General features: G+C 38.3%; 1 protein-coding gene across 1 annotated transcript in view; it reads right to left on the reverse strand.

Annotated features, from left to right (window-relative positions):
- Positions 1–5,184: 5,184 nt before the first annotated feature.
- TAFA1 (TAFA chemokine like family member 1) overlaps positions 5,185–27,879 on the reverse strand; it is a 467,517-nt gene continuing 444,822 nt past the window's right edge. Inside the window, exons 4-5 of the mRNA XM_065885409.1 lie at positions 11,782–11,906; positions 5,185–6,308 (exon numbers count right to left, since the gene is read on the reverse strand). Of these exons, the coding sequence (XP_065741481.1) occupies positions 6,291–6,308; positions 11,782–11,906 (143 nt within the window). The 3' untranslated portion in view covers positions 5,185–6,290. The remainder of the gene's footprint in view (positions 6,309–11,781; positions 11,907–27,879) is intronic.

Here is a 27,879-nt window from a genome sequence, read left to right on the forward strand (position 1 = left end):
GAGGGTGTAAGGGCAGGCATGAAAGGTCAGACCTCTGCAGTAACAAGGGTTACACGTGAATCTGCATGGACATTTTGCCTGAATGACAAGAGGGCTGTGGGTGGGGAAAGAGTGGCCTGGTGACGACAGTGTGTAGTTGTTCAAAATTATCCTACACGTAAGATGGCTCTCGCCATTAACAACTCAACTTCTGGATGAACATTCTGGACACCAGCCGGGTACCCTCTCCAACATGCAATTACTTTCTTGTGTCAATGGCAGTGCTCAAGTGTAGGTTATATTGGCATTTCCCAGTGGTTTAAAAACATTAGCAATGGTAACGGCAAATGGGGAATTCTACAGGGCTGGGGAGGGACCTGTCTAGTCTTTGAGCTTTTTAGAAAGAGAGTGTAAAATAATATTCTGCCTGTTTTTTCCTAAGTTTGTGTTTTGCTTGCCCTGAGTGGAGCCAGCACTGACACAGGGAGCTTCTAGGTGATGCATTGTAGGAGTAGTCTGAGAATAACAGCAACAACAAGAGTTTACCTACTGCTTTCCATTTACAACACTTTTCCATTTTCTCTAGTTCCCTAGTCTTCCCATAACCTTTAAACGTCGTACAATGATCTCCATTTTACAGAAAGGAAAATTCAGAGGGAGAGGTTATAATCTTTTCTAGGTTGTAGGTGGAGGGTGAGGACATCAATCTTTGGTGGGGGGGCGGGTAGCATTTGGCTTACAATTCCAGAACTCTTTTCAATACATACAGTGCTTTTTAGGCCTGGAATGCGAAAGGGAGAAGAGGAAATGTGACAGTGGTGAGCTGAATGGCAGGGGTGAGAGGTGTGAGAGGCCCTGAGAGCTTCTCAATCTGGCCATCTCAAGAAGGATTCAGATCAGGGGACAAAGAAATGGAGAAGTCACGTGTGTGGGTATGGGAGGGTGTGTATAGAACGAGGAAGCAGAGGGAGGAGGCCATTTCCATTGGGCATTTAGTACCTAGCATTTTTTTTTTTTAAACTAAATGTTCAAGCTTCTCAAGTCTTTTAGCAGCAGCTCGGGGGATCTGTTGACCTGATACTGCTTCTTTCCAGTCTCTAAATTCGGCTCCCACACTGTGTTGGTGACCCCATAGGTGGAATCTATAGAAGTTGAATCCATTTACTCTATTCTAGTACAGGGGCTGACCTCTGTTTGTGACCTTGGCATGCCTCCAATCGAGCATAACTGACATCTATTGCTGTACGCACAGTGTTCTCAGAGGTAAAAGCAGGAGAGGTTGCAGGTTACATGCAATGGACTGCAAACAAGTTCTCCCTCCATCGTTTTTTTCCTACCCCCAGAGGAAGCACACCAGAACGCAAATCCTGAGAAGATTGTCGTGTTAGGCCAGATATGGAAACTGATGTCTCACAGACAGAATAGAATCTTCAGTCTTGTCTTTTAATAAAAGCTCAATAGGTTAAAAGTACGCACAATTTGGAGATTTCATATAAACCTATGAATTTCTGGGTTTTCTTAAAAAACAACAAAAAACGGAAGAATTGGGCCGTACTAGCTCCCTAATGCTGGATGGCAATAATAGTCTGGGACCATGTCCCTACCCTCATCACCATGTGCTTAGGCAGTAACATGTGACCTTGGTTAGTTAACTAGCGTTACTTGGCTATAGCTCCTGTTGGCATATATGTCTTGCAGGCCCTGGTTGAGAACTACCTATGAAACAATCACAATTTTCTTATTTACGAAACAGAAATAGTGTCACAGATGTAGAAAACAAACTTATGGTTACCAAGGGGGAAAGGGGAGGGAGGGATGAATTGGGAGATTGGGATTGACACATACATATTACTATATATAAAATAGATAACTAACAAGAACGTACTGTAGAGCACAGGGAACTAACTGTACCCAATACTCTGTAATGACCAATATGGGAAAAGAATCTAGAAAAGAGTGGATATGTGTACATGTAAAACTGATTCACTTTGTCGTACAGCAGAAACTAACAACACTGTAAATCAAGTATACTCCAATAAAAATTAATATAAAAATGTATTTGCAGACCGTATTAAGAAGCCACTTCCAACCCACTCCATGAAGAATGGCCACATATCCATGTGCCATGGCCCAGTGGCTCAGAACCACTGTCTTAAGGAAAGTATGGCCTCAGGGTTTCCTCATGGCACGTATGGACTCTACTCTTGGGTTACAGCAGGTGGGAATTAGGGCTGGGTGGACATCCCCTGATCTATAAATATAGTCAGTTATGTTTGGGGTCCTGGCTTTCATGCTTGGTGATTGGCTATTGTTTTTTTAAATAATGTAACTAGCTACCCAAATCAATAAATTAGAGCTTAACGTGTTTTTGAAAATGAAACAAACTACCTGAGTAAATAAAATAAATACATGAGAACCACTGTGGACCAAAGATGTCAGCATAATGCAACTTCCACTGGGATGCTCCTGAGATCTTTTATAAGGAAAAAGAATCCTGGCCTATTCAACCTAAAATCTTAAAATCTTTATTAGCAGGGGATTTGTGTGTGTGTGTGTGTGTGCAATTAGTGGCCTCCTCTTTAATTTACTTTGAAAGATGAACATGATTCTATTTTATCACTTTTGTATAATGCCCACGGGTATTAGGAAATCAGATTCTATCACTACTGCACGAGTCCAGAGCCTCCATATTCCTTAGAATGCTTTTTTACCTTGCTTTCTTATATCTATAAACTAGATGGAAGTGACTTGAGCCCTAGAATTTGCTAGACACTAAATCTTTTATTTAGAAGGTAGACAGCTCATGAAAAGAGACACGGCACACTTCTTTGTCAAGCAAACCCAAGTGGATTTTGAAATGGGATTTTCAAGCTTAATTAAAAGAAAAACTCATGTTATGACACGATATTTAACCCTCCAAGAAGGAGTGCATATCCCATGCTGGTGAGTATGTGTGGATCTCCTCATATAAACAGTTTTTATACCCTCCATAACTTATTTTATCAGTGACAATGGCAAAGTGGCATAATATACTGTACTATAAAATCACTACATTGCTTGGTGAAAGTTACATTGGATTTGATCAGAAAAAGATGTGAATTGTGTATTGGTGAAAACATTCTTTATCATTCTATAATGGAAAAAAAGCAGTAGAACTTCTCCACGTGCTCGCCAACTCCATTAATGCATAAAGTACACACAAAAAAACACACAAAAAGTCAACAAGTAAGCTTCACCTTACTCAAAAATCTTTGTCTAATGAAATAAGTCGTATTTCCCTTTTCACCAAGAGAAGGGATTTGGACGAAACCATTTGCTCTAATTATGTTAATAATATTCTTCATCATATTTGATGCAAAAGCTCAAAATCAATATTAGTCATACCACACTGAGCTCTTTATTAACCAGAAATACGTGATATAAGTTTTTAAACCATATACAATCAGATTCAATAGGCAGATGGTAGCTACTGAAAATTCCCCAAACTGGCACAAGTTAAATTTAAACACAAGTTGATGGTTCATACATTTGGGTAAGGGACTTGGATAAACTGAAACTGAATTTGATGACATTTAGAAAAATTTGTACTGTTTTCTTGGATGGTTGCTTGATTCTGATGTGGTGGGTTTTTTCCCCCTTCTCTCTTCTTCCAGGTCTTTCCCAGGGAAGCTACTGCATTAAGCGACCAGCAGGAGATGAACTAACAGACTTGAACCTCTAGACCAGCTCCTTCATTGATTTACAGGCTCAGGTTACAGAACAGAAAAAGCTGTGACCCCCACGTATTGTGAATCATGAGAATGGTCTGTATGTGTGAGGCCACAGAAAACAGAATATCCCTTTTGCTTCTCACTGGATTTTTATTCAGGACCAACACTTTTCAAAGAGTATTCCAGAAAACACTAATCTCATAGAAAAGGCCACATGGTCAGGACATTTTGGGCAATAATAATGCTTGCAGAATTTTTTTAATGGAAGTAATCTCATTTTGGTTCATCTTATTTAAGAATGTTAGAAGATTTTATGTAGAATCCAGATTTCTGGTTCTCTAGAAAAACTGAAGACATGACAACGCAGTGAACATATCCTCACACACACATAATTTCTTGCAGCTTCCCATTAGTCAGGGAACGAGCTCTCCATTAGTCAAAGACCAACCAACATGCCTGGATACTGGAAGCCTTTTACTTGGCTCCCCTTGTTTCAGTCTTTCTTGAAGACACACAGTGTCTTTTGGTGTATTAAAGGCTCTGAGAATCCCTCAGTAAATATTTCTATTTATTTTGTTGAAAAAAATTTCCCCAATATATTGGATTATAGCTGTTTCTTCCTCCACATCTTGGGATGTACTGTTCTAGATAATTCTTTGGGTTTATGATTCAGTTTTCACTCCAAAACTTACAGATGAAAATCAATTTCTAACATATCACTTGGTACATGGTTACGGACCATAAAGTTAAAGGAATTCTGATTTGTTGGTATGAATTTTATGCTACCTTCTGGAAAATATTTGTGAAAGTATTTAGGAAGCTCAGATTTTGCAATGAGGATTCCATTTCCATTTTTGGATGCTTTTATAGGCATTCAAGATGCAGAACAAATCCACCTGGTTAGAGTGTTTATATATTCAATCAGACTTCAAGGTATATTGGTAGAGATGAAGGAGCCTCTGGATTTTACCCAAAATTTAACTTAAAAATTCCACACTAGGAGACCCACTGTGCTGCTGATCTAGTAACAGCCCCTAATAACATGTATTCTGGAGAAAAGACTTTGGAGAAAAAAATACACTTGCAATATGATAGGGTAAGTAACAGGAATTTATAGTACTATTATGCTCTACCAGGTAAACTAGAATTTAAGTAGATATTTCCTTCTTATAAGTATCAGCTGAGTAACTCTCAAAAAAAGAAGATGGACACAAATTGATCTTTTGGGGGGTGAGCCCAATATGTATCATCCAAGTGATCACTATAGAAGCCCAATAATAGGGTTTGACAGTTCATCTTGCTGGCTGAGAACACGGAACTTATAATAATGAATTTCTAGTTTTCAAATTATTAGAGTTGGAAATATTGGTTATGATGGCAGCAATGACGTCATGCAAAAAATTCTGGTGGACTATGTGTCGCTAAGCGGGTGTTCTGTGCATTTGGCTAAAGCAGACTGAGGAAAAGTAAATGGCAAATGAAGAGGACAAGTAGATTTAGAAAGCAGTTATTTACCACTTTAATAGGTCTGTCCAACATTTGGTCACAAGGGTCATTCTGAAACCTAATTTCTTTAATGGTCTTCCCATCTCACCAGAAGAGATCTGAATAGTCTTGGAAAAAGCAAATCAAATATAGAAAGATGTGCTGTGATAAGACTTGTTGCTACAGCACTATGTAATTAATGACGTCAGACTTTGGATTTAATCAGAGGACATTTCTTCAGTCTAGGACAGCTATACAAAGCCTTAAGACATTGTATTTACAGAACTTAATACAGGGATCCATATATGACCATCACTCTGCCAGAGTCTTAATAGCATGGTGGAGCGGCTCCCTCAAGAATCCTCATTTTTCTTATCTGTGGAAAAGCTAGTAGTTCTAAAAATATTTTCCTGGAAGAGGTTAGAACGGTTATTATATACCAGTTGAATATAAAGTATGGTTATGTAAGCCAAGCTTGCATGCTAATATTGCACAGGGTAGAAAACAATAAAACAGGACGATGTGCTTCCTTGGGCCATCTAGTAGAAAGAGGAGGAAGCTTTTGACTCAGTATCGTTCTGATCTCTCAGATTCCAGGAGTCCACCTGTAGCTGGCCTTCCAGGGTGAGTGCCATGCCGACCTCTCAAAAGAGCACGTGATTTCCTTGCCGATAGAAAAAGAAATGACAACAAAACAAAACAAAACATCCAAAACTCAAAGAGGTACACCAGCCGCCTCAAACTGTGGTACAGTTCATTTTTTGAAGAGAATATATAATATTTCAAAATATTATATATATACATATATTTCAAATGGTACAAAGTAACTATAGATCCAAATTAGAAGACAGTTGATCTTTCTTTGTGATCCCAAAAATTTGCATTGAGAAAACCCTTTTTTTCCTTAACCCACTTTCCATGGTGTTGCCCAAAACTCCGGGTCTTCTCACTCTAGGAGACTTCGTGACACACAGTAAAAGCACTGTGATTATCTGGTAATCAGTCAAAGTGCAAATAAGAAATCCATTTGGCTTCTAATGTATAAGATGTTTTAAATTCTTAAAATGTATTTTCCACAGAGTAGGTTTTCCTTTATTACTATAACAAATGCTTCCGTTAGGTTCTTGGGTGAATCTGAAACCAAAGAAAGAAAGAAAGAAATTTCAGGGAGAAAACAAAATGAAGGCACAGAGAAAGGTGATTAGGCAGAAAAAGAGACACCTTGAATTTTTAGGATGTTGCTTCTTTCAAGTGAACTAAAGTTAAAGAACGTTCAAGTCTAGAGCAGTAGTTCTCAAATGGTGATCAAAGCTTATGGACAGGCCACTGTATTTTTTTTTTATCGATTCATTAAATTAATTTTGCCACAATTGAGGAGACAGACTCTTGGAGCAATGCCTGTTCAGGACTGGGTTCATGGGCATGCAATCTAGTTGCAGGGAGCCCTTTGTCGAAAAGGGCCCCTCACTTGGTTTAATGACCAGCAGTTGCCATCTTGAAATTATTAGTAACTTTTGAACAAGGGCCCCTGTGTTTTCATTTTGCACTGGGCTCTTCCTGTACATTATGTAGTCATTCCTATGTCTGTCTGATGAGAATTTCATGAGTAGGAAATTCCATGGCCTTCTCATGTTGGTCTCTTGTAAGATGCAAAGGGGTGGCATGAGGTGAACTCACTGCCAAGGTCAGATCACGTTTGTTGAGGAACATAAGAGACCTTTGCAAGGTGAGGAACTGTTCCACTCAAACAATGACATGGTGTTCAAGGGCAATCAAGGGCATACTCCTATAACTATTGATGCCATTTAATCCATTCAAATATGGTCCCAAAGACTCTTATTTTCAGAAGGATGCATGCACGAAGAATCACTGGTTTAGAGCATGAATGACGGTTCTAATAGAGTTGAAGGTTCTACTTTAGAGTTTTAAGACTTAAGGCATTTTTCTTCATCATCTCTTAATTTTTTATAGCTTAGAAATTGAGTATTCTGAGGCCAGGAGTGAAGTCCATTTAAAGCTTTCAGGGTTAGGTAGGAATAGTCATACACCATACACATTTGCATTCAAAAGTTGGTTGGACCAGGGGCAGAATGTATGAGAAGTCTTCACACATTTTTTTATTCTTCCATATAAATAACAGATCCTTCCAAACCTTGGTTTCCTACAGTCCAGTGGTGTTTATCACATTTTGTTTCACTGCCTTCTTTTTTACCGAAAGGAGGGAGAAAGCGACATTTCCAAAACTGAACTGGAATTGCCTTTCTTTTATCTGTACTGACCCTCCTCCTCCCCTAGCCCACTGAACCTTAGGCCCTAGCCTCCACAGAAGACCAGGGGCCGTGTCATGTCCACCATCACATTCCCAAGACTTTTAGATAACAGAGGCTTAATATTATTTATTAAAGAAATGAATGAGTGCACTTGGATCCAGGGGCAATTGTGATAGCATAGTTTATTCTTTAAGAAGATGGTTTACTCTTCTTTCCTGCAATCTCTAAATACCCCTCCCTCTCTCCTCCCCCACCATCTCGCTCTCTCTTTTAAAGGCATTTCTTGCAAAACGAATGGACTAGAGATCAAGATTGTGAAGTCTCTCAGAACATTTCAGACCTGGTGGAATTTTGAGGGAAGAAGCTGGAATATGTCAAAGCTGGTACTTTACCCTTCAGTAATATAAAAAAAAACATCAGGGTGATTAGAATGGGTGGAGATATGTAAAGTTAGAGTCGGCATCAGGAGGATGATCCCAGGGGCTGTGGACAAATGATTTTGGTGAATTGTGTTGGGCTAGTCACAGAGAACACCAAATCTGACAAGATGGCTCTTGTGGTTAGGTGTGTAATCTGAGGTCTGCAACTTACTCTTTTAGGAAATGAAACTTGCCTCTACATTGTGCAGCAACTGTTGATTTCCTCGCTAGTGTGAAAGCCATTGACGTATTGGACTGAAGGAAATCCGAGGTTGCTTGATATTTCCCCAGGTATTAGATCAGATTATGTTCTGGTGTTTTAATCTGCTAATTTTCCTTCCCAAATGACTTTGGTTTTCTCCTCATTTTATTCCCCTCCTCTTCCTGTCCCCAAACAACCAATGTTCACCTTTTACATACAAATTATTACACCATTGTCAAACAACTTATTTCTTCTAAGGGGAAGTCTAGCTTTCTAAATGAAGTCATTGTTCCTGAATACACAGGGTATTAGATTGGTTCCTGAATGCATGGAATATAGCCTCCCCACCTTTCAAACTTATGTTTTTGATATATCAGTTTAAAGAAAAGAGATAAACTAATAGGCATCTAAAACCATCAGAAAAAAAGTCTCTAGTCAATATTTAGGTCGGTTAGTCTTGCTACAAACTCCCAACAAAGCAGTTTAATAAAACAACAGAAGCAATGATCAAGCAGGAACAGGGTTAAAATTTAGCCAAGAAACTTCACCCAGATGTACTAAGCTTCTCCCCAGAAGGTACCTGTTACCAGTTTTATTGTACCCCAGGCTGGGTTTTTGGAACATGTCTCAAGCATGACTATTTTGTCTCTGCAGGCTGGCATTAAGGAAGCTTCCTCTTTCCCTATGATTTATTCTTCTGAATCTCCTGAAATGGAAGACTTTGCTGAATTCTACTTATCTTTTCTCCTTCCTTCTAAGTTTTATTGTCACCCAGATGCAATTTCCCCAAGGTTTTCCTTAAGGCTGTGGCCTGTTACCCTGGCTAGTCCACATTCTGGGGTGTCTGGTTGTTTAAATGAAACACTGAATTTCTACTCTCCACCCTCCTTAAAAAACGAGCATCACAAAAATTTAAATTTTAGACCACATTTTGAACCATCTTTTGTTTATCTACATTTCAAAGAATGATGAGAATTTTCGCTCAGGATGATTAATTTGGAAGTAACCCATATAATAGGGAGGCTTTAGAAAAAAACTATACAGGGAAAAAGAATGAAGCCCCAGGAATCTTTCTTGCAAATTTCTTTACCCTGAAGCTACTTTTAAAAAATAACAGTGTGAAGGAAATTCCCAGTTGCCATTAGCAAGCTGGGTATATTTCTTCAGGTTTTTGTTGTCTTTTTCTGAGAGAAAGAACTCTTTGAATCAATCCTACGCATAAGAACAAAAGAGGTGATTTTCTTTATTCTTCCTTTTACTTTAATAAGAATTTGAATTTTTTACCCTGAAGATTACCTCTTAAAGAACAATGAAAACATAGATTCATAATTAAAATACATCTGTGAATTAAACTGTTTTAAAAGTTAAATTGCTAGAGTCGACATTTGAAGTGTGTAGGCATACTTATACTCTGATGGGGAAAAATACACAGGGCATACTAGAAAAATTCATATAAGACCTATTTGTGAAGCATATGATTAAGAACTGGTGTTGGCTATTTATACAGAATGGAGCTCCTGTAGGTATCATCTGGACTCAGTTGGTGCCTTTTGTATTTAAAAGTGCTTATTTCATTGGGAATTTCTTGTAAGGAAGGGAGGAGAAAATGTAAGTCAGTGTACTGTTTGGGTTTTGTTAACCCAAATTTCTTAAAAAATTCAGCTTTTGCTAGTGTCTTCTTCTTCCGCGTCCAAAGACAGTCTTGAGAATTCTTAGTTGACTTATGTGCCACGCACATGGCTGTAGAGGATTCTCTTATTTCCTTTCCTGAAATGGATGCACACATCAGAACAGGTACATCCTCTGTTTTCAACCTGGCTGTAAGGGTGATTTACTTCTCTTATACATTCAGCTGCGTGGACTGTGCTCAGCCCACCCGGGGGGCGTAGTGAACACAGTGTGTACCAGCCTCTGTTATCATGATTGGACTCCACACCATGCTTTGGTGATGCCGGAGAATTTCCAGGATGTATTACAACATGCCGGATGGTTTTAAAATAGACTCTACAAAGGCCAAATCAAAAAAAGTGACGTGGGTCACAAATAAGTAGCACTAACAATTTCTGTGTTTTGTTCCTTTATTTTCTATCTGCCAAAGAGTCTCCTCATTGGTATTCTTGGAATTTCACATATCTAAATCCTGAAATGTTTTGATTTGCATTATTGCTCTTTACAGACTTTCAAGTCTGAAGGTACTATTAAAACAGGGCTCACCATCAATAAAGAGTGATTGGTTATCATTTGGAACAGGGAATGGAGATTTGCCAGAGGATATGTCAGCAATGTGTTTAAAACAATGGTGCCTGGATTCCAATCATACTGGCCAAAATTCAGAGTAGCTTAAAACTAACTTGTGAGGGTATCTTCAAATTATTTGGTAAAGTCATCTTCAGGTAAAATGTAACCAAAGGGAAACCTGAAATCCATACTCTACCAACTAATGAAGATGATTTTTGGGCTAAGCATCAGGAACTGGGCTTGTTTTCGAATACTCTCCCCCGTAGGTGTCTCATCGAAATGAAATACGATAATCCAGGCAGAGCTTCTTAAGAGCATACAACTTCATGTTAACAAGCTAGGGTGGTTCAGGCATCCCTCCTGGGTGCAAGCCAGGGAGGTATAGCCACTTACTAGCTAATGTGGTCAATACAGGCAACTAAATTTGACACACAGTGTCTCCACTTATTTTATATATATAAAACATTTTCTTAAGGTGTTATGTTTCCTGCATCACAAAGATGCAAGAACCGATTTTATTTTGTGAAAAGACGATTCTGAGAAGAAGACCAAGGTAAGACTCATAATACAGGGGCTGGAATCAGAGATGCCCTTTTAAATTTGGGTCACCTTTTTGGAAGTCTGCAAGTTCAACATATTGGAATTTGTAGATGGTGAAGCTTGTTTTAAAAAATACCCAATACTTAAAACACATACACACATAACAGGGCTGATATTCATGTGGTACATGTACATATCACCATACTGGCTCTTAAAATATTGATATATTTTTGTACTAGTGAATAAATAGTTACTGTCTTAAGCACCCTGACCAAACGCCCTTCACACCCCCATCAGAACTTCCAGACTTTCCTACGGACCAGTATCTATAGGGTCAACGGCTGGCCTAGCTGTCCTCTCCAACCTGCTCCAGCATCATGACACCAATTCTGATGGGCTGGGTAGCCTCATACAGGTCGTTACATATTTTGAAGCCAACTCCTGATTTATCCGCACAAAGTAAGAAACAATCATTCACATCAGAGAATTCTTTCACCTCCCTAAGAGAGCATCAAACAATTCCTTTAAAGAACCTTTAGAAGATGGCTGCACTTAAACGCAGAACTGTTCAGGAAACCATCTGGATGAATTAGGCTAGACCCTTACTTTATTATCCATTCTGAGCACCATAGATATCAGATGCATAATCCAAATAACTGCCTCACTGCTCCTCTTTCCTTTGGCTGTGGCAACCTAGCTTTATTTATGACTCAGTAAGAGAAACACTAAACTACTCAGTATGGAAAAGTCAAGTTCAATCTCTAACTTCTCTCTGATGGATAGACACTGATCTGAATGGTTAAGAAGAGTTTCTGTTGGGGAAAAGGCTTCTTCCTCTCCTTTTCAAAGCTCTTCTGGGTGGTGTTTGTAAATACAACACAAAGGCAAACAGTACAGTTCGAAACACGCATGAGACATTTGAAAAAAAATGAACTTACTCTTGTGGTCTTGATTTTATTGCCTGTAGCGCACATCCATCCGGAATTATCAGGGAGTGTCTTACACTCTTCTCCTTCTAGACAAGGTTCCATCTCACACCACCATTTCCCAATCACTATGGAGGCTGTGCAAAGACAGGAAACAAGCGTGTATGAAATTCATCCAAACAACCTGGGCACCAGGCTGAGTTCTTCTACAGATGTTACTGCTCTTTGAAACACATTAGGTCCTTTTTAACTTTCATGATTGGCTAAGAATACTCTACTAAGAAGAATGAGATTTTAACTTAAACATCTTAAAATGCAAATATAATTATGCCATCTGGTTTCACCAAGCTACATTTTGTCCACAATCTCCTTGTATGATGAAAACATACAGAATGGGGACATTTACTTTTTGGAGGAAATTTTGTGTTAAGTTTGTAGATCAAAGACCTGGTGCTTTCTTTTCAGTGAAAGGGACAAAAGGGCTAACTGTTCTTCAGAATCACTAATTGAGCTCTTGTTTTCAGAAAGGCCCGTTTATTCACCCAGCTTTAGGGTTTATCTCCCACCCTACAGCCTTTGAGATATCAAAGGCTTACCAAAAAAGAAAAAATGAATTGACCAAAAGTATAAAAGAAAACCTGTAAAATTAAAACCAAGTCATAATAAATGAAACTATTTGTTTACAGTCAAAAGTATATTTGATACGAGCTGTGGTTTCCTTTCAATAGGTTTAAGGTGATATGAGTGGAACTTTTAAAACTTGACCCTCTGATAAAATAGCCCTATTTTTCAGGGTGATATTGGGCTGCCCACATTAGGAAGCTGGCAATGAATTTAGTGGATGGATTTATAGCACACTTTTTTGGATAATGAGATTTTAGAAAACTGGAGACTAGATTCGCTCAGTACAAATCAAGCAGCTCCACATCTTAATATCCTGAGTGAAAATTTTTTCTGTACGAGCATTGGTCATTTCTGAAGCTGCTCAAGGCATTGTTTTTTTTTACAAATCCACCTGGGCATTTTCCTGCAAAATCCTTAAAATGTCTGTGAGTGTTTCTTCTGTGATACTTTCCAAGTGGCTGTCTTTACACTGGACTGAAACTCTAGGTCTTTATCTAAAAGAAAATTGGTCGCTTCCCAACCCCTCACATTTCCACCTTATCTCCATCATGACGTTTAATTCTCACAGCAACAAAGAACCCACATGACATTTCTTAACGTCACAGAAGATTAATCTTAAAATGAAATGGAGTCCATGCCACAGGGAAGCAGGAGCACATTAAAATCCTCTATCCACCCAGCATTCACTAGAGGGATTAGATTGCTACCTTAGAAGCAGAATGGTTTAAACGTCCGGACATCTACCTGCATTTAGGTTTCCCCCTTCTAGACTTTTCTTATTTCAGACTTCCCCTCCTTTAGAATACAGTCTTCCTCAAACTTTCCTTTGAATAAAAATTACTCTGCAGGATTATATATGCAAAATTATTTCTACTCTATTATACAGTCAATTTGAGGATTTTTTTCAAGGGTAACTTTGCCTGTATGTGATGCACGCCTTATACATGGACAAGACCAAATCGCCTAAGATGCAACTACATTGGATAGGGCAAGCAGAGGAAGTAAAATCTTGCACAAAGTTCTATCCTTATGCAGGACAATGTGATAATGTTGGCAAAACACAGACTAATAACAGAAAACACGAATCCTTCACAGCGTCCAAAATGATTATGAACGTTCTGAATGATTCTCTTTTTAACAACAGGTCTCAGCATCAGGGTATGGACTAGAAGAAGAAGCTAGTCAGGAGTTAAGAGGCCTTATTTGTGTGAATTAATAGGTGACAATACTAAATAGAGAAGTATATATTTTGACAGCAAGAAAAACATATGTGGCCTTGAAGGGGAAAAAAAAATAAACGGCAAAGCTTCCAGTAATGTCAGATACAAGTCAGTGTTTGGCAGTGTTTATTGAGAGCCTTCAATCTGAGGCTCCCTGCCTGCTAGAGCTCAGTCACAAACAGGCCAATCACATTTGCCATGTGTGTCCCCTTAAAGCCCACCTAATATTTCAATACTGCTGCCCTGCATCTTGACCATCACGAATGGACACTCTCTGAGGGGAAACTGCCTTTCCCAGTGGTCTTTGATTTACAATTTGTCCCTCTTTTTTCACAGGGGCACACAAATAATGAAAAACCACTGGTAAGGTCAGACATGAGCACCTTTGCCTCTTTCTAAAGAACCCTGTTCCATCTTCTTTTCGCTGCTGTGCCCTCTCACAGCTGACTTACTTTGTTGCAAGCTAACAAAGCACTTTCTCCTCTTTCTCTCAAACATTAATATCTCCTAAATGAAAATGTAGACAGTAGGAAAAAGAATACATCTCAAAACCCAAGTATGACTTTTAATTCAAGTTTATAGAGACCACTGGCTTGGAGGGGAAGAGAAAAAGCGTTCTAAGAATGAAAATGTCCCAGACTTGCCTACGGTCTCTAAAAACTGTTACAGTTGCCTTTCTAAATGGAGTTTGATGACTTGGCACTACTCTCTGGCTTATTAGAATCTAGTTCATTTTACCAGGGTTGCTTTTCTAAAGATGCTATTAGACCTATTTTGTTTCTGCTTTGTGCATTCCACAGTCATCTTAATATATATTATTTTAGGGCCTAGGTCAAACTATAGTCTCGAATCCTAGTTTTTTCATGAACTCGTATTTCCTGCAATATCTTTAAAAAAGTTCACAAAGAAAGGATCTAAAAACTGCCTCCTCTTCTCCCAATTCAGAAGCTACTGAAAACCTTCTGATTATTGGACAAGGATTGATCAATTAGATTTAATAAAATGAGCTAATATTAATGATATTTAGTTGTTTTTAAGTATTTTTTTTCTTAGAGATAATTATATGATAAAACCATAAATAAAAATAATTCTAAAAGTCTGAATTACAGTGGTCAGTTCAATAATAAAACTGATAACTGACATTTCTGAATGCTTCTTACGTGTCTCTGTGTTAGGTACTTTTAAATGTATTTTCTCAGTCTTCAAAGCAACCCTATGAAGTAGATATTATTATGAACCCATTTTTTTTTTTTAGATAAAAAAACTAAAGCCCATAACGGTTAAGTAACTTTCCCAAGCTTACACAGGTAGGAAGTTCAGAAATTAACGCAAGAATCCAGGCCTGCTTAACCACAAAATCTATGTTTTCCATCACAATAGTGCTAACTCATTCTAGTTTTGTATTCAAAATTCATAGGTCTCCAAAAAAACATGTATTGCCTGCTGAGTGGATAAATGAATTCTCTCCGCTCTATTTTTAAAATTTTATTCTATTTTATTTATTTTATTATTTTTGGCTGCCTTGGTTCTTCGTTGCTGCGTGCAGGCTTCCTCTAGTTGTGCCGAGCCGGGGCTACTCTTCGTCGATGCGCGTGCTTCTCATTGCCGTGGTTTCTCTTGTTGCGGACCACAGGCTCTAGGCCAGCGGGCTTCAGTAGTTGTGGCACGTGGGCTCTAGAGCACAGGCTCAGTAGTTGTGGCGCACGGGCTTAGTTGCTCCGCGGCATGTGGATCCTCATGGACCAGGGCTCGAAACCATGTCCCCTGCATTGGCAGGCAGACTCCCAACCACTGTGCCACCAGGGAATCCCTGCTCTATTATTATTGGAAATAAATTTCATATCAACACAAACACTTGCATAAAACAAAAAAATTCAGTTTCTTGTAAAATTAACTTGAAAAATAATTTGGGCAAGGGACAGCTCATTACACTTGTTTCTTCTTAGTCTCAGCTACACATTGCTTGATTTCATTAGTTGTAGCATTCTAATAGAAATTCTCACTAGTGAACACTTTCTGAATCCATGAGAAACTTATGAGGTAGATGCGTAACTGCTCTAAGAACTTTTATCACTTAGAAGAACTGAATTAATTAAATATCAGCTGCAAAACCTAATTCTGTCTTATCTGTGGTGATTATGAAAAAGGGTCTTAAAAGTCCCTTCTAACACTGGCATTCTGGGATTCTCTCTATGAATGTGCCATGTTCAGAAAAATATCTGATCTTCAACTTTTTCAAGAATGTTCATCTTTCCTTGAGATATTCTTAAAATCACTACGTCCACTTTAATCATGAGTCCTTTTTTTTTTTAACATCTTTATTGGAGTATAATTGCTTCACAATGGTGTGTTAGTTTCTGTTTTATAACAAAGTGGATCAGTTATACATATACATATGTTCCCATAACTCTTCCCTCTTGCGTCTCCCTCCCTCCCACCCTCCCTATCCCACCCCGCTAGGTGGTGACAAAGCACCGAGCTGATCTCCCTGTGCTATGCGGCTGCTTCCCACTAGCTATCTATTTTACATTTGGTAGTGTATATATATCCATGCCACTCTCTCACTTTGTCCCAGCTTACCCTTCCCCCTCCCCGTATCCTCAAGTCCATTCTCTAGTAGGTCTGTGTCTTTATTCCCGTCTTGCTCCTAGGTTCTTCATGAAGTTTTTTTTTTTCTCCTTAGATTCCATATATATGTGTTAGCAAACGGTATTTGTTTTTCTCTTCCTGACTTACTTCATTCTGTATGACAGACTCTAGGTCCACCCATCTCACTACAAATAACTCAATTTTGTTTCTTTTTATGGCTGAGTTATATTCCATTGTATATATGTGCCACTTCTTCTTTATCCATTCACCTGTCGATGGACACTTAGGTTGCTTCCATGTCCTGGCTATTGTAAATAGAGCTGCAATGAACACTGTGGTACATGACTCTTCTTGAATTATGGTTTTCTCAGGGTATATGCCCAGTAGTGGGATTTCTGGGTCGTATGGTAGTTCTATTTTTAGTTTTTTAAGGAACCTCCATACTGTTCTCCATAGTGGCTGATAAAAACCCTGCAGAAAGTAGGCATAGAGGGAACTTTACTCAACATAATAAAGGCCATATATGACAAACCCAGAGCAAACATTGTCCTCAATGGTGAAAAACTGAAACCATTTCCACTAAGATCAGGAATAAGACAAGGTTGCTCACTCTTACCACTATTATTCAACATAGTTTTGGAAGTTTTAGCCACAGCAATCAGAGAAGAAAAGGAAATAAAAGGAATCCAAATCGGAAAAGAAGAAGTAATGCTGTCACTGTTTGCAGATGACATGATACTATACATAGAGAATCCTAAAGATGCTACCAGAAAACTACTAGAGCTTATCAATGAATTTGGTAAAGTAGCAGGATACAAAATTAATGCACAGAAATCTCTGGCATTTCTAGACACTAATGATGAAAAATCTGAAAGTGAAATTAAGAAAACACTCCCATTTACCATTGCAACAAAAAGAATAAAATATCTAGGAAAAAACCTACCTAATGAAACAAAAGACCTGTATGCAGAAAATTATAAGACACTGATGAAAGAAATTAAAGATGATACAAATAGATGGAGAGATATACCATGTTCTTGGATTGGAAGAATCAACATTGTGAAAATGACTCTACTACCCAAAGCAATCTATAGATTTAATGCAATCCCTATCAAACTACCATTGGCATTTTTTACAGAACTAGGACAAAAAATTTCACAATTTGTATGGAAACACAAAAGACCTCGAATAGCCAAAGCAATCTTTAGAACGAAAAATGGAGCTGGAGGAATCAGGCTCCCTGACTTCAGACTATACTACAAAACTACAGTAATCAAGACAGTATGGTACTGTCACAAAAACAGAAAGATAGATCAGTGGAACAGGATAGAAAGCCCAGAGATAAACCCACGCACATATGGTCACCTTATCTTTGATAAAGGAGGCAAGAATATACAGTGGAGAAAAGACAGCCTCTTCAATACGTTGTGCTGGGAAAACTGGACAGCTACATGTAAAAGTATGAAATTAGAACACTCCCTAACACCATACACAAAAATAAACTCCAAATGGATTAAAGACCTAAATGTAAGGCCAGACACTATAATACTCTTAGAGGAAAACATAGGCAGAACACTCTATGACATAAATCACAGCAAGATCCTTTTTGACCCACCTCCTAGAGAAATGGAAATAAAAACAAAAATAAACAAATGGGACCTAATGAAACTTCAAAGCTTTTGCACAGCAAAGGAAACCATAAACAAGACCAAAAGACAACCCTCAGAATGGGAGAAAATATTTGCAAATGAAGCAACTGACAAAGGATTAATCTCCAAAATCTACAAGCAGCTCATGCAGCTCAATATCAAAAAAACAAACAACCCAATCCAAAAATGGCCAGAAGACCTAAATAGACATCTCTCCAAAGAAGATATACAGATTGCCAACAAACACATGAAAGAATGCTGAACGTCATTAATCATTAGAGAAATGCAAATCAAAAGTACAATGAGATATCATCTCACACTGATCAGAATGGCCATCATTAAAAAATCTAGCAACAGTAAATGCCGGAGAGGGTGTGGAGAAAAGGCACCGCTCTTGCACTGTTGGTGGGAATGTAAATTAATCATGAGTCTTGATTTCACCCTTATAGCAGGTCATATTGCTGTCAAGCAGGAGACAGACTGTAGAAGGAGAGTCAATCCATCTTTCAGTGAAAAATCATAAATGGAGCAGAAATCTTGTTTTTTTTTTTCTCCCCCCTTTGGTTGTCGTCGTTCACTTTGAGCAATTTTCCCACGGAAATAGAAAAAGATAGAATAAGTAATGGCTTAATAAACATAGAAATAAACATCATATTATCTAAGAACTGTGGTCCCCTGTTTATCATTTCAGCAGATAACACTTGAGTTGCAGTTCAGCAAATGTTTATTGGGTACTTTGCACAGTCAAAGCACCACCTGATTTGCTGAGAGCGATAAAATAATGAACATGACATAGTCCCTGCCCTCAGAGCCTACAACTTAGTTCAGGGTTTCTCAATACAGGCACTATTGGCATTTTGGCATGAATTACGGTAAAGAGATAAAATGAACAAAAAGTGCTCCTCCAATAATAAATACATTAATATACTAGAAGAGCAAATTCACAGTGGGGAGTAGGAAAAGAGGAACTCAATAAGATTGTAGAAGTTTCTGAAAGCAAGATGCTTGGGCTTAAAATTTTTTTTTCATTAAATTTTTTTTAAGGAAAGTTAAGTCATTGAAGATTCTAGATTCTGTGAGCAAAGGGAGGACATGTTATAGGGATAGTTGGGGAAGATGAATCTGGCAGTGGTGTGCAAGATGCAAGAAGGAAGAAGCAAGCACCTGAAATGCCAGATAAGCCCTACTGCATTCAAACAGAGAGCTGATAGGTCTTGATTTTTGGATGCCTGCTCTAGAATTGTGAAGCAGGGCAGAGCTGAACGTGATGTTAGGAACAACTGAGGAAACACTGTTGCCAGTATCTCAACCATATTAACTGTAACCCTAACCACACTGGACTCTAATTATTAGCTTATTCGCTCATGTGCCTGCCTACTCACTAGGTAGTGAACTTCTTGAGGGCACAGATCACATTGCATTCATCTTTGAAAGGCATAGAGTAGCTCGAGACAGGTTTGCCAATTTTAAATGAATGAATGCAAAATGAAAGAAAAAGAGAAAGAAAACAAAGTCGTGCCTATATCAAAGGATTGTGAGGGTCCCATGAGAAAATCCATCGCAAGCACTTAGCAGAGTGTCTGGCATTCAGCAAGTGTTTAATAAATATTAGCTATTACTATCATCATCAGCATCATCATTTTTATTACTCAAAAGAATGAAATCATTCCCAAAGAGAAAAGGCAATTCTTCACGAAGTTAGCGAGTACAGCATTGTTTTTCGATAGTATGCCAAACTCTCAGCTTGCTTCTATGACTTATGAGAGTTTGAGCATAAATTGAATGACTGAACATATGACTGCATTCATGTTCCCAGAAGTAGGTTATAAGTACATCAATCAAGACAAATTTCCAGGCTCATTTTTGTGCAACCTGTCATGCAGTTTAAAGCAATGGCTGGAACTCTATTAGAGGAATGGGACCGCGCTCCAGCTTCCCTTTTGGCACAGGCTGTTGGAACAGCTGTTCCGATTCTCTTCTTCACAAGACCTGTAGCGATTCCCTGTGTGTGATTGTCTTTATCAAAGCAAACAGAAAATTAAAGGCATTGAATAACATTGCCTATAGACATTCCAAACTCCCTCTTTCCTGTGAGCTCACATTTAAGGATTGGATCCAGTTTGGAGGGATTAGGGGATGGTTAAGTCTCTAAGCTCTTGGGTATGTAATAGAGGGACCCAGGTTTGAACCTTAACTCCATCACTAACTGGTAGAATGGCTTCAGAAAGTTCTTTGGTTCAAGTCTCAGGTTCCTGAGTTATAAATGGAGTTAATAAAAATCACAACTGGTTATTGTGAGTTTTAGATGAAATAAGATACTTAGCAGAATACCTAATAAACGTTATACTCAATACATGGAAATTACTACTGTTATTTATCCATATGTCCGCTATCCATCTATGTAGGCATTCATGCAATTACCTTTATAGAGAGCGAGTGCCTTTTTATTTTTTCTTAAATGGAAGTTTATCCTAGTTCTGGGATGCATATATTTGCTTTTTACTGATTAGACTGTACTTCTTGGTAGGATCTACAATATATTTTGGAGACATACATAGAATTAATAGCTGATGATAAGATTCATTAGCACTGCTTCTCTTCTACAAATTCTATTCTAGTGCTTTTCAAACTGAGGCAATTTACCTTGGTGAGGCTGGAAGTGAGGATGTGGATTGTGAAACGGGCAGTACTTAAAGACAGAAGATAAGAGTGGTACAATTTCCTTGAGTGATAGTTTTCCTTGAAGGTATTTGAAGACAAAAGTTATATTTTATTCATTCAAAAGCTATTCATTAACTACTGTGCTGGACATAAAAGAGACACAGTTCCTACCCTAAAGTGGCATACAATCTCTTCTGGGAGAGAAACACTATATGTAATGATGGGATAATGAGGGGGTAATTTAACCACCAAGTAATCAACCAAAGTGTTTTCACATTAAAGCAAATAAGAATATTTACTATGAGGTAAAAGGCTAACTTCACATGAATTTTAAGATAAAATACAAAACAAAGAAATCTTTTACTTTTCATGGGCAGTCTTATCAGAATGCAGGGATACACTTCCTACTGCTTTGAAAAAAAGCCGTCTGCTTGGTGAGAGAGAATGTTCAGATTTTTTGCCAACTTAAGGGAACACTCTTAATCCCTGCCAACAATAACATTCCTCTTCGTGGTCTGGACACCAGGGCTGGCGTTTCTGGATTATTTTGCACTTTCAATACATGATAACTCTATTCACGCATCCACTTATATTTCAAACACTGGATGTTGGTCTTGCTTTCCCTAAATTGATGGTTTTATTTTAGAATTAAATTCAGCTATATTTTTTTGTGTTTGTGTAGGTACGTAATGTAAAATATACAGTTAAGAAGGAACACAAAGAATCATGGTTATTAGACAGATTTCCTACTGTACATCCCTTGTATTCTCAAATTTAACATTCTGTGTTAAAGACGAACCCTGAAGTTTACAGTAGTGTAAACAAAATAGTGTAATTTTGTTAGGACAAAAACATTTTGATGTTCTTATTTTTGCCTACCATAGAAAAGTTTACATTTTTCCTCCCCAATTTTAAAAGTAATATATATTCTTTTCTAAAATTCAAAGTGTATGGATAATTAGAAAAAGGAAAATAAACACAATTGCATTAGGCAGAGGTAAATTGCTACATTTGGGTATGTTTTTCCTAGACTTTCTCTATGATTATTCCTTACATAGTATCCAGAGTGATCTTTTAAAATGCAAATGATTTCCTATCATTCATCTCTTAAAACTCTCCAACGTTTCCATCACTTAGAATAAACTCTTTACAATTGGCCTACAGACACCCACATTACTTGGTCCCGCCTATTTCTTCAACCATGTCTTCCACCATCCCCACTTCCACCCTCCTCCCCTCATTTTGTTCCAATCTCTCTGGCCCTCTAGCTCTTCTGCAAACCTGGAAATCTCTTTTATGATTTGGCTAACCCTCTGTCTGGGCTGTGTTCGCCCAGAATTGACATTAACCAGGCCTCAATTCAATTGTTTGTTCTCTGAGTGGTCTTATCTGAACTAATTCACACCCGCTTACCCTGCCACTTTCCCCTCACGTTCGGCTTTGATTTTCTTTTCTTTTTTTTTTTGTTCATGTTAGATGTTGCCATTTCTTTCCTTTTTTTTTTTTTACATCTTTATTGGAGTATAATTGCTTTACAACGGTGTGTTAGTTTCTGCTTTATAACAAAGTGAATCAGTTATACATATAAATATGTTCCCATATCTCTTCCCTCTTGCGTCTCCCTCCCTCCCACCTCCCTATCCCACCCCTCCAGGCGGTCACAAAGCACCGAGCCGATCTCCCTGTGCTCAGCACATACTATTACCAAATTCACAGAACATATTTTGTTGGCCTGGATATTTGCCTTTTCCTCCCACTTGATGGTAAGCTCCATGAAAGTTTGGACTTTATATTTCCAAACGGCTAGAACAGTGCCGCATATAGTAGATGATCACTATATATATTTAAAATGGTTGTATAAATGTATATACATAAATAATGTAAATTTTTTTGAAAAAAGTAAGATCACACCACATAGTTCTCTACCCTTCTTTAAAACCTAAACACTGAATCATAAACATTTTTCCATGTCTATTAATAAATGAAATGCATCATTATTGTAATGCCTGCATAATATTCCATAGGAAGGCTGCATCTTAATTAATTTAACTAATCCCCTACTGTTGGAAATTTAGGTTGTCTTTCTTTGGGGTTGGTTGGCTGATTGCTATTAGAAAGGATGCTTATATGAACAACCTTGTACACGTATCTTTGCAAGTGTATTTATTTCCCCAGAATGAATTCCAAGGAGTGGAATTTCTGAGTCAAAGGGTAAAAAAAGTTTGGTACTTCTGATATGTATCATCAATATGTCCTCCAGAAAATTTGTACACACTGGTATTTCCCACCCAATGTACCCATTTCTCTGTACAGCGTCACCAATATCGTTAGCATTCTTAATGAGTTCGGTGAAATATGGATTTTGTTTGTTTTTTGGGGGGTGCAGAAACATGTGGCTTAACTGGAGAACCCAGCTAACTGTCAGCTTTCATGTTCCAACTTGACTTTCAAAAGAGTGACCTACTATAGTAATAAGGCCTCAATTTCTTTGTGAATAATTCCTCCTCAAAAAATCCAACTGAGAGGGTTGTCACAGAATAAAGAGAGAATAGGGAGGTCAGGCATAGTGAAGGCTCTAAGCCAAAAGCAAAACCAAAAACACTACATTGGAGTCCTTAGGGAGCACCGGTATTTCCTGGAGGTCCCCAGTGGATGGAATGTGCCTACTGCACACGGATCTCTCAGGTTCAACCAACTCAGTGTGGAGAATCTTGCTATTTCAGAATAGAATGTGCATTTATGTCTGTCCTTCTGGAATTCTGTGTCCCTCTGCATATACTTCTATTTGATCCAGTTACATTCATGGCAACAAAATGGGGAAGGGGTTAACCTAGATGTGGGTGTAGAGAAGAACACCAAAATAGTTCTACATTTTAAATCAAAAGGAATATCAGATTTTAAAATGATATTTACAAGCAACTTTCAAGCCACTTGTACATCTATGTACCTTTTGGGTGCTAGCTCTCCGTGTTCTTACCATGTGATAAATGGCTCCTGGGAGGAATATATTTGTATACCAGCATTTTCTCAATTTGAAAAAGTACCTTATTAGGTTATTATTAGGTTCTATAATATAGTTTTTTTTTCTAGAATGGCTACAGATTTACCAGAATCAAATAATGTTGGTTAAGTACCCTTTTTTCTTTTCACAGGTAAGGTAATCACTTTTATAGTTATTAATACATTAAAATATCACTTTGGTTGATTCCATTTTGCAAGAAATCCCCAATATATTAAATTATTCCCAGAAAATTCTTGGCATCAAGTTCCTTTGCAAAACCAGTGCTCGCAATCTTGGCAGTAATGGGAAAGTTGTACACTGATTGTAAGGTCTTTCATTTTAATTTCGTTCCCACTAGAGAAGACTGATATAAATAAAATTTAAATAGAAAACACATTTCAGATGCCAGCGGTGAAAAAGACTTTGTCAGCCTAATGAAAAGGTATCAATTTTCTCGATTTTATTCCATAAATTGTGAGTCATTTTCTAAATGGATTAGACTAAAGGAAAGTTCAAACTCCCAGTGAGATGATCTTGGTGCTGATGGAGACTTCAGACAAGGGAGATAGAACAGGGTACACAAAACCTCTCAGGCCTCTTCAGATCTATACAAATTGACGGCAAGTTAGGAGAGAAGTATCTCTAACCCTGAACTCACCTATTGCCTTAGAAGCCAAATCCTGGGGAACTGAATGGGAAACATTGTTTCTCTTAATTTTTTAGGATGACATGCATGGCTGATTGAATTATAACTGAGAACATGGAAATTTTGGGAGGAGTGAGGCTTAGAGGAAGAGGCTGTGTCACTCAGTGCTTTATATGCCTGTCTCACAGATCCTTGATAGAATAAGACAAAAACACGCTACAATGCTATGATGTTCACACAGTCTCTGAGGAAGACTTTGATGCCTTCTGATTTATTATAGTTAATTTAACTTCAGAAAACATAACCCAACTTTCATGTGAGGATGAAAGGCGTAAACCTTGATCACGGAGCACTCTTGAATCTAGTTTTATTTGTGTGTACATGTTTGAAAGGGCAAGATAATTTGATAATTGGTTATTTTTGTAATTTGGCAAGAACCGCCCAATACCTTTTTGGCATATGCCTTCACTCACCAATCCCTTGAGAAATGGAAAATAACAATCGGTGCTTTATTTTCTCTTACACAATGCCATACAACTAGCATGGTTATTCTGGTGAATTGCTGGGATGGTTTGGAAAAGCTCAGCTTTATTTATCAGAAAATATCTAGAGACTATATGCTCTATGCGTAGCATCACTTAACATAGGCAGTCTGAGTGACGTAAAAGCATGTCAAAGCTTTCACGTGAGTTTTAAAGTAGATGAGCAAATGAGAGATGACATAAGGTCCTTATTTGTTAGACACTTCATTTCTAAAATATCAAACAACTTTATTATTTTTATTTATTTTATTATTTTTTATTATTTTATTATCTTCATTACCGTGCGCAGGCTTTTCTCTAGTTGCAGTGAGCGGGGGCTACTCTTCGTTGTGGTGCACAGGCTTCTCACGGCGGTGGCTTCTCTTTTTGCGGAGCACAGGCTCTAGGCGCGCGGGCTTCAGTAGTTGTGGCATGTAGGCTCAGTAGTTGTGGCACACGGGCTTAGTTGCTCCGCGGCATGTGGGATCTTCCCAGACCAGGGCTCGAACCCGTGTCCCCTGCATTGGCAGGCAGATTCTTAACCACTGTGTCACCAGGGAAGTCCCCGAAACAACTTTATTTAAACAACCAGAATGAACTTTTAGAAACTACCAACATGGGAAAATTCACAATATTGGCACTTTGCAACTTATCATGTTCATGTCGATGATGGTACTAGGAAAGCGAGAAAATCAAAGAAAGCCAGGAATATAAATGTGGCAATGTTTTTGATGAATCCAGCTGCAAAAAGTTCAGAATCATAGTTCTACTGCCTCAAGCCACATCTCCCCTACTCTTCTCGCTAAATTGAAGAACTCGAAGTTTGGCTAAATTGGAAGCAGGATGTGATGCATTCCCAAAGTTCAACAGCAAAACCTAGAAACTAGAACAGTAAGTCCCAGTCTGAGAGCTAAGGATCTCTGAAGGAGAAGGGGAAGACTGTTGTGTCCAGGGTGGTCTGAAAAGCTTTCCTGACTAGCAGTAGTGATTTAGTAATTCTGATTCATTTTTATTTTTTGTATTTACCTTCTCTTTATGTCAGGTGATACTATTCATTTTCTGATTGTAGGAACGGCTGCACATTCTTCTTCTCCCTCTGTGTCCACCCCTTTGAAATGTGACTTTACCTCTCCTCCCATCAGGAAGTGGAGTCTATTTCCCCAGTCCTGCTATCCGGGTTTGGCCATGTGCTTCATTTGGCTAATATGAAGTTAGCAAACACGACGCAAGAAGAAGCTTGAAAGTACTTTTGCTTGGGGCTTGCTGCGCTTTGGAACCGAGCTGACCATGATGAAACGTCATGTAGAGCAGAGAGTAGCTTTATCCAATCTGATGCCCTCCTGGACTAATTAGCCTGCCAACCATCAGACATGTAGCTGAGCCCATCCTATACTCCAGCTCTACAAAGTTCACTGCTAGCCTGTTCCTTAATCCCACCACTTCCTGTCTTGAATATTTATACAACAGCTGCAACTTCAGTGGCTATCATGAAGGAAAGTTCAGGAAAACTGCTGCAATGCTGGCACTTATGTCATTAAATCGATGTCAACAACCCAAACCTCTGGACTTCTTGTTATCCAAGAAAAATCAGTTCCTATTACTCAAGCTATTACAGTTGGGCATTCTATTACTTACCACGTAACACAACCCTAAGTAAAACTGAAGGTATTCGATAAATATTTGCGGACTAACTGAATGAATGAATCCATATATTTGTACCAAGGCCATATCACTGCCATTTCTATCCACTTAGTACTAAATATCCACAATGGTCAAAGACTGATTTTCTTTTGGCATTCAAATTCAGAAATTCAATTGACCTATAGACAATCGTGAGAGTGGCTTTCTGTCCTCATTATGTGTGTCTCCAATTTGCGTGCACAATCAGACCTTCCTTCGCAACTCAACAGATGCAGAAGATACAGAACTGACATAGCTGTATGTAAATTAGGCATTTTCCCAGAGAATTTCAGTGTCAGTGGTAATGTTGAATTTTCTTAATTACAATCCAGATATGCTCGCAATGGAGTAATACTAACTGCTATGGTCTAGAGAAGCTAAATTCAATTTTACTGAACTATTAAGATTCATTTGGATGTATTATTTGGGCAACAGGAGGAGCACAGATAGAAATTGCTCTCATGGTGAAGTATTTTCTGAGGCTTGCTGGAGCAAAGAAAGAAACTGGGAGAAGACTGAAAATCAGCCATCAGAAGAGAAAGAGAAAGAGAGCAACTAAAGCAAAGGCTTCTAATATTTATTTATTATTGATTTAAAATCATTTCTGTTCTACCCACAGTAGGCTGAAATGTATCTCTACCTGAGTCCAAGCCACGGGGACAGAGTCGGAAAATTTTTTTGAATTGATGTGATTTGGGGAGAGGGCAGGTCTGAAGAAATTCTTTTTTCTTATGTTCTGAGTTTTTAAGTTGGCACTAGCTCAAGTACCAAGCTCAAAAACCATTTTCATTCCAATTTCTGAGATGACAACTTTTCTCAAAGAAAAAACAATTACTGGCACAACATGGCTGAACATGAAATTTTGAGTAAAGGTGCACTGCCTTTGTGTTATAGCATTTTGTTGGGTCATAAGAGCCCCTTTCTATAAGAAGGATTATATCAAAATTACCTCCTTTCAATTATGAATCTTATTATGCAGCCTTTCTTGAATAATGTCCCCCCTCAATTCAGAAAGGTAAAGCATCTACAGTACGTAAATCCACAAAACACATGCTTCCTAAGATCATTTCTGAAATGCATCAGGCTATGTAGTGCAGTTGATACAAAACTATGAGGCAATCATCAGGAATCTTCTAATTGGCCCTGTTCTATTGTGTAGTTTAGACCAAGAAGCTCAACATCTTGAAGCACAGACACATGTATCAGCTCATTATTTGGGAGTTGAGGAGAATTATTGACATTTTAGAGAGAAGGAAATTGAATCAAAGGGAGGTTACGTAACTTGCCTGTGCTCACACAGCTAGTAAGGGGCAGAACTGTGAATCGGCCGAAGCAACTTTCTCCAGAGCTGGTTAAAGGTTTGGGAAAGTGATGTCTAAGATAAATGTGGAAGGATGAAGAGTAATTTGCAAAGTAATCAAAGTAGAGATGGGTAATTTCAGTGGTGATAAAGCAGTGCACAACCCAGAAGTGTGAGCTAGAATGCTGTACTCTGGGAACTATTGGTGATTCAGCATGT

This window comes from Phocoena phocoena, chromosome 10, assembly GCF_963924675.1.
Source record: "Phocoena phocoena chromosome 10, mPhoPho1.1, whole genome shotgun sequence".
In the NCBI taxonomy this organism is placed as follows: domain Eukaryota; kingdom Metazoa; phylum Chordata; class Mammalia; order Artiodactyla; family Phocoenidae; genus Phocoena; species Phocoena phocoena.